This window comes from Poecilia latipinna, unplaced genomic scaffold (genome assembly GCF_001443285.1).
Source record: "Poecilia latipinna isolate Pla-1442-1.1 unplaced genomic scaffold, P_latipinna-1.0 Scaffold280, whole genome shotgun sequence".
Lineage (NCBI taxonomy): Eukaryota > Metazoa > Chordata > Actinopteri > Cyprinodontiformes > Poeciliidae > Poecilia > Poecilia latipinna.
The window spans coordinates 178,294-186,365 of NW_015112896.1; the positions used below are offsets into that span (position 1 = coordinate 178,294).

Below are 8,072 nucleotides of genomic sequence, written 5' to 3' on the forward strand. Positions count from 1 at the left end.
CATTTTTTCTGCAGTGTTTTTCTTTTTTTAAAACAGTTTTTTTTTTTTTTTGGCTCCAGTGGCCTTTATCTGACATTGAAATCGTACAAAAGTTGGTTATGACTGAGGGGGAAGACATGCGGCAAAGGTCAACAGGCTGCGACTCAAACCGGCACAACAACAACAACAACACCCTTTTTAGTTTTTCAGAAAATAAATTTGACTTTGAAAAAAAAACATTTATTCATGTTTGTAGTACTCTAAAGTTTGTCCAGAAGCTCAAATTGTCCCTGTTGTGTTTTGACACTTTGGTCAAATTATTATGGACATATTTTGACGTCATGCTTTTTATTGTTTTTGTTCAAGATCACAATTGGGATCCACACCGGGGAGGTGGTGACAGGTGTGATTGGCCAGAGGATGCCCAGATATTGCCTTTTTGGAAATACGGTCAACCTTACAAGTCGAACTGAGACGACGGGAGACAAAGGAAAAATTAATGTCTCAGAATACACTTACAGGTGAGGTTTGGTAATCCTCTGTTGTTTATCTGTAGAAAACCAGCCATCTTTCAGAGCCCTACAAAACAAGCTTGAATTTTAGTAGTAGAAACAGAAAAACGTGAAATCAAATATTTAAATCTACTTTATGTCTAACCGATGATAACTTAATGACTGATAATAACTTAGTTTGCTGTAACATCACACATTTCTTTATAAACTTTTCGTTAATACATTCATCTAGTTTTAACTCTACCTATGTGGGGGAATTATCCTTTAAGCTGCACACAGATTATAATAATTTTATGTTGGCTATAACAGACCAAGGTAAAACAGGAGCCAGAGATAAACATGGCGTTGTACTCTAGGTGCTTGCAGTCTGCGGAGAACGCGGACCCCCAGTTTCATCTGGAGTACCGCGGCCCCGTCACCATGAAAGGAAAGAAGGAGCCGATGAAGGTGTGGTTTCTTTCTAGGAAGACCAACGACACGGAGCCTCCGGCAGTTAAGCCGTAAACGTAAAACAAAACACTGAGTGAGAGGACTTCAGCTCTGTGAAGTATGGTGTTATTATAAACTTCAGATGAAAATGAGTGAGGGGAACATTAAAATTAATATAGGTATAGAAATATTGATATTTTTAATACATAAAAAAAAGTGTTTCAAAGTGTATTTGAACTTGTATTCTCACCCTTCCATTTTCTCCACACACCTGATACATTACAACCTCACTATAGGTTTTTAGAATTGTGCAGTGTTTATAATATAGCTTGGTACGTTCAAGTTATCTTTAATTTTTTTTTATGATGAAGTATTACACACTAATAGGTAAATGATAAGCTAAACATTTACAATTAGCCACACGATATTAGGGTGCCAAATGTTTGTGATATGCTCATGTGACTTGTGATTGCCAAAAAAATGTACGGTTTACATTCAGAACTGCTTATTTGCCTCATAGCAATAGATTATGTTTTACATTTAGTGACGATGAAAATGAATCTAGATGTGGAAGATTCTGTGTTTTTGTTGTCATCTGCTGTTTAGCAAGAAAACTGTAAGAAGACGATACAAGATAAAAGGTTATTTTTAAGTCACAAATAAAACAGTGTTGTATTATTATGTATTTCACATAAATATTTAGGTAGCATCATCAATAAACATGAATATTAGTTTTATATATTTTCTTCCCTTGCCTCATTATTCCTTAATTATTTTATGTTTGTTTCTGTAACATAATACAGCTCAACAGAATCTCTCAGTATCCTACAAATAATGTCTTAGTTTATATTTATTGTTTGTTTTATTTTACCTGGTATTTATTCTTTTAGACAAAAAAAAAGTTATTCGAGAAGTAGTGATCGTTTGTAAAATTGAAAAATAAATACATTTTACTTTGAATCTCCTGATTTACTTTCATCATTTTAATAAAGTAAAAATGTATGTGCTTTATATGTTGAATGCCTTTATTATATGTATTAGAAACATTTTGATCTATTTTTAATGATTTACTTCCAGTACATTTAAAATATTCTTACAGTTTTTTGTGCCAGACCAAATCAGTATTTTTCTATTAAAAAAACAAACAAACTGATTTGGTCTTTAAGTTCTTTGGGGCTCCAAAAAATGTCTTAGAAATTTATATTTCTTTATCGACTATTTGTAACTTCAGAACTTTACAAGAGTAAATATGAGCATAATCAAGGTAATTTAAAGCTTGGTCATTATTAGAACGAGGCAGTTTTGCTTTGTAAGACAGTCTTATACCTGCTTCTAAACATGCAATATGTTTTTAAAGTTCTCCATCTAGTGGATGATCTGAAAATCACATGATGAAAAAGATCAATATTGCTTCGTCATGAAAAACAACCTTGATGCATTAAGCTCCCCCAGTTCCAGTAAAAAGTGTCCATGGGGTGGAATTGTGATATTTCAAAACCAAATAGCCGACTTAGTGCCCAATTTCGAATTTATAGTGGTTTATCTCTAATCTCCCAAAGTCATAATTATACACACAGACTCAAATATTTACAAACACCCACACTGTTTTTCTGAATAAATGTGTCTTGGCACACCACACCCAGTTTATGCTGAATATTTGATCACTTTTCTTATAAGAAATAACATAAATAATTTTTGTTTTTCTGCACAGACCTGGCCTCAAGGCATTGCTTACCCATTTTGAAATTAAGTTCAGGGTCATTCCTAAAGCATAATTTTAGCTTGCTTGATCAACTCTAGGACCAATTATGGACTGGACTTTTAATCCTGTTGGAAAACTCAACTTTGCCCATTTTTTTTAGATATCATTGACTTGAGGTGAAAATCTAGAAATGGGGCATAATTTTCTTTCCTAATATATTCCATCCACTTTGCAAATACACTCACACCAAGACAGACCCTCACATGATGCTGCCACCACTGGACTGGTCACTTGGTACCTGACACTTATTAGGCACACATGACAATTGTCATAAAGCCATGACTTGTTATTAAATTATTAAATTACCAGAAACTGAACAGCTGATGCGTCCCAAGTAATAGAAACTTCAAGAAGAAGGTTCAACAGTCTGTTGGAACAAAATGTTGCTTTTGAACACAAAATTCTGCACCTCACCACAAAGTTACGCTTTTCACCATGAAGAATGGCGCTGGCATCATATTGACATGGCGAAAGCTTTTCACAGGAATGTAAAATAAAATTGGTGGATAATTTGATAAAACCTGTCAGAAAATTACCATAAATACGCAGCAAAGGCGACACAGACAATAAAGTGAATGTCTGGGAGTGACCAAATCTAAATCCATAACATTGTGTTAACTATATATAGTCATCCACCTTTCTGTCAGGGTTGTCTAATCAGGATATATTCTGTACTTCGCTGTTATAAAAAAAAGAGAAATTTCAAAGTTCAGGCACATCTATGTTGGTTGAGGAGGAATTAAACAATATGACCGCATGATTCTATTGAGAAAAACTAAATCCAAGGTAAAACAAAAATGTATGTTTTTTTTTGTTTTTTTTTAATAATTTTACTGTATGTTGCATTATCCCACTTTGTTATTACATAGTTTGAATGTTATTATCATATTTAAATTTTTATGGCAGGTGTTGAGGAAGCAATACAGGAAGCAAAGTGTAACAGTTTAAGGTTAATTTAATCCCACAGCTTATAAAAAAATCCCCCTAATTAAACTGTAAATGATAAGAGTCAAATCTTTTCTCCTTCCCTTCACTCCTAGGACAGTAAGACAACCTTTGACTTGTGGGGTTATTTTCAGGTGGGTTAAATAAAACGCTGGAAGAATTCTGGGTGGAAAGAAACTTTTAAATACTGCAAAATAACTCTGGTCTTCTGTCTCTAAACAAAGTAGTAATTTATCTGCCTTCACTAGCTGACATAAGGCTATAAAATCAGTGTTATTGTTCCAGCATGTTGCCAAAGATCATTATTTCGTTTAACCTTAGTTTACCTTTGAACCCTTGACATCTAAAATCTCTTGACACATCGCCCCCTCCTGGCAGGGCTTCAGTCACCAGTGATGACACACTTACAAAATAAGATAATAAATGATAGAAACATTACATCAAACGATATATATATATAATGACACACATAGATCAAACATTCATATTACCTTGTGCTGCATTTTATCAGACACATTAAATGCGTCCGATTGACATCAAGGGAATAAAATCCTGATTAGTAAAAGAAGCTAATATGCAAAGACTCATAAATCTTCATGCACTTCAAGTGATTTGTCTTTTTACCTTGAGATTACATTTTTTGTCAAAATAAGTGTCCTGGATAGAGCTAAAGTAACTACATGGCGTCTTAATTCTTTACAATTGCAGTTTGATCACATGCTAAAGAATTTGGGTCCTTCAAGGACATACGACTTTTTTATACAGCCACGTTATCATTTTTTTCTGCTCTAGCAAAAGTGATAGACAATTGATAAAAAAAACCTGATACTCAGGCACAGATAAACAGCTTGTGATATGAATGTGTTAACGATAAGCATCCACTAGACCTAATCAAGTGTGTCCCAAGCTTGACTGTTGGTTTCATCACCTCAGTCAAGGTAGAAAGGTCTTCTTTTTGATAAAAGTGCAGATATTGAGGTATTTATGTCACACTGAACAAAAACATAAGGAACTCCAATAAAAAAAGAAGACTGACAAGCTATCAGGGACAAGATAGAAATCCCTGACAAGTGAAGAACTTCAATCATCTCTTTGTGAGGTGCAAGTCTTTGTTCCTGCAACCTGTAACAGCCAGGCAAATCCAGTGTCAATGCAATTGATTAATGTATTTGGCCACTTTCTCCTCTTTTGTGTCTTTTCAATAAAAACGCTCTGTTTCACTTGATTTGGAGTCATGAAGTTGTATGTACATAATTCAGTTTTCCTGGAACAGCTACTGGAAATCACCAAGTACATTCCCCAACTTATAGTCAAACTTCCAGCAAAGTATGTGCTTTCACTGCCCTCAGTTTTTTTGGATTCATTTAGAGCAAGTCTTAGCATCAGTTTAGTCCACATATCTGTGTAGGCTCTTATGTGGTAATAGCTTTAAATATCAAAGGTCTTCCTTATCAGTAGTTGTTTGATTTAGGTCAAAGAAATTGAAGGAAGGGTATGACCAGCTAAACCAATGAACAAAGCAGTGATAGGAAGAGCTTTGGTAACTTCATTGAATTGTATTATTAAAAAAGTTAGATAGAAAAATATACATATTTGCATCATTTAGTACTGTGTTTCTCAAGTGATTGTACAAACACCAGTGGTGGAACTTGGGCAAACAAACTACTGATTATGCAAAACCAATAAATACACAAGCAAAAAAATAATTTAATCAAAACCTTGTAAAGAAAGCAGCACAGTGAGCAGAAGTCCTGGTGCAAGCGAAGTGGAATCATGTGCTGCTGATCATTTCGAGTCCAAACCACTGAATTTTTATAGTTGAGATTTTCAAACACTGTAGCAACAGGTTGTGTACTTTTGAGGTCAAGCATTTAACCAGAGGTGAATACAAGTAGTTCAGTCAGTAGTTTGAATGATTTTATTACTAAGTTTTATGTTCAAGGCAGTTGATACAGCTGGGCATATTCTGACTTTCTAACATGGGAATCCAAATTCTGAGCGGTTCATTCTTTTCATCTTGAAACGTAAGATGAAAAGAATGTAAAAATGACAATGTGTGTTTAAATCACATCTTTGAACCAATCATATTTTTTTCTTATTCTAACAAACATCAAGTCCAAGTCCTGTTGCGCTTCTGTTTTAAAATATTTTTGAGTTGGTACAAGGAAGAGGGTTTACCAAGGTGGTTGCAAAAAAGTTTAGGAACCAGCTCCATGGAGGGCCCATCCTTAAATTGTCCCTCAACAGTCAGACACAGAACAAAAATTTACAGGCACACCTTGCCGTAATTTTCCATTAATATGTGATAGTTTGCTGAACACACAATGCCACCACCCTATGTAAACACACACACAAACACACACACCCACACACACAAGTTCAGCAAGAAAGCCAAGCATTCAATAATTCATAAAGTGTTTGCTGTGGATAATGCCTTGAAAAAAACTGAGCTTTAAACGGCCACATCGTCACGCAGACCACGAGATAAGAGCGTACGCAGCTTAAAAGGAGCGCCGCACTCGCAGTGGGACGCTCCTTTCTGCACAGTGGTCCAGCTCGCCTCACGCAGTCAACATGACCTTCAACGGCACCTGGAAGGTTGATCGCAATGAAAACTACGAGAAGTTCATGGAAAAAATGGGTGAGCTTTGTCAGACTGGAGATAACTAGTGTCAGTTTGTTTAAAAACATGCTTTTTAGGTAATTAAGTGACCTTAATATTCGCAGAAATTGATGAGGTACTTTATGGAGGACTGATAAAATTCAGGTACTCATATTGAGATGGTAAACTGCTAATTACAGGTTGACTAAGCCACGTTTTGGTCGTCTAAGTTTTATTTGCAAACCGTTGATTGCGTGAACACTTTCTAGTTCCTGATTTGGCTCTTGAACTCTTACTTCCGCTCTACAAAGACACAAAGGAAGCACTTGTTTGTTAACCCACTGAGCATGTTCAATGTGTCTGACGACAGGAGTAAACATGGTGAAGAGGAAGCTGGCCTCTCATGACAACCTGAAGATCACCATCGAACAGACTGGAGACAACTTTCATGTGAAGGAGAGCAGCACTTTCCGCAACATTGAAATAAACTTCACCCTGGGAGTCAACTTTGAGTACAGCCTGGCAGATGGAACTGAACTATCGGTAAGATAAAAAAAAAAATAGAGCCGCATCGATTTCAGCTCAAACTTTTCTGCCCAGACCTCTTATATATGAGATAATTATTAAGAACCACACCTTTATGTGTCAAACCACAGGGTGCCTGGACCATGGAGGGCGACACGCTAAAGGGGGTTTTCACCAGGAAGGACAACGGAAAACAGCTGACAACAGTCAGAACCATCCAAGGAGATGAACTCGTTCAGGTGAAGAGTTTGATTGTATGCCTCCATGCCAATTCTAGCACTGCAGTGTCTGAACACTTGTAAAACAATGGAGTTGTATTTTTAAATTATATGTGGGTATGTGAGATCTAACGCAAAATGTCATATTTTTGTTTTCAACAGAGCTTCAGCTACGAAGGTGTGGACGGAAAGAGGATTTTCAAGAGGAGTTAGACCCCGACTTCTTTACTAAACAAAGTGAATTATGAAATTATGTACAGTATTGTGTTGAACTGTCACATACATCAACATCCAAAAGTGCCAGATTTGTGATGCATTTTTATACCTGCATTAATAAAATTAGAACAGCCGGTTTTCTGTTTTTTTCTCCTCTGTTTTTGCAAAAAACAAACAAACAAACAAACAAACATGCTTTTCGAGTGAGCCTTGTGTGCAGTCATAACACAGGAAGGTGACTAATATAGGAGTGGTGCGGTAATTAAAACTTTATTCAACAATAAGTAAAAATAAAGATATATTATCTCCAAAAGTAGAAAGTGTAGACAGATTTAACAGTAGCATTTTTTTTTTTTTTTTCAAATGAATCTGCAACTGGACATGTCAGAAAGCATGCAGTGGATTATCAGCAGCTTCATGGAGGAGACCACACAGAGGCGTGAAGGGAGATCCAGTGAAACTCTTGCAGGCTCTCTGATGACCAACAGGACTCAAGAGCCTGGATAAGATCGGATAAGATCTGTCACATAATGTGGAAAATTTCTTTTTTAGCCCTCGATTGTTGATGTTGATGCTAAAAAGGGTAATTAGATTATGTCTCTGTGTGTGCTTAAAACACAGGATAAAAGATATGTTTTACAGTAACACCATCTATCAATGCATGGAGAGCCTGCCCCCGCCTCGGTTCCCTCTGCAGGACTTGACTTCCCACACAAACTTAACACTTTTAGCTACATTTGTCAATGATGAGCCTATTTCAAAATTATTTTACTTCAAAGGTTTATGAGTATCACATTTTAATTGCATTTTTTTGTACATCGGAAAGAACCGGCAAGTTGAATCATTATGTATGCAGCAGAAAACGATCATTATTTTATAGTCAC

The 8,072-nt window shown here is 35.9% G+C and overlaps 2 protein-coding genes and 1 long non-coding RNA gene across 4 annotated transcripts in view; 2 read left to right on the top strand and 1 right to left on the bottom strand.

The window, feature by feature from the left end:
- The window catches only part of LOC106948243 (uncharacterized), a 4,454-nt gene extending 4,115 nt beyond the window's left edge, over positions 1-339 (bottom strand). Inside the window, exon 1 of the long non-coding RNA XR_001425135.1 lies at positions 35-339. This is a non-coding gene — a long non-coding RNA (uncharacterized LOC106948243). The remainder of the gene's footprint in view (positions 1-34) is intronic.
- Positions 1-1,659, top strand: part of gucy1b1 (guanylate cyclase 1 soluble subunit beta 1) — a 22,638-nt gene extending 20,979 nt beyond the window's left edge. The window contains exons 12-14 of one of the 2 annotated variants that reach the window (XM_015033822.1): positions 346-500; positions 848-988; positions 1,022-1,659. In XM_015033822.1, coding sequence (XP_014889308.1) covers positions 346-500; positions 848-988; positions 1,022-1,037 — 312 coding nt within the window. In that variant the 3' untranslated portion in view covers positions 1,038-1,659. Of the gene's footprint in view, positions 1-345; positions 501-847 lie in introns of both variants that reach the window. The other variant, XM_015033823.1, reaches the window with a different exon arrangement.
- A 3,806-nt stretch (positions 1,660-5,465) lies between these two features.
- Positions 5,466-7,325, top strand: fabp2 (fatty acid binding protein 2, intestinal). The gene is made up of 4 exons (XM_015033825.1): positions 5,466-6,268; positions 6,600-6,772; positions 6,886-6,993; positions 7,135-7,325. The coding sequence occupies exons 1-4, from the start codon at positions 6,202-6,204 to the stop codon at positions 7,183-7,185; spliced, it is 399 nt and encodes a 132-aa protein (XP_014889311.1). The 5' UTR covers positions 5,466-6,201; the 3' UTR covers positions 7,186-7,325.
- The last annotated feature ends 747 nt before the right edge of the window (positions 7,326-8,072 follow it).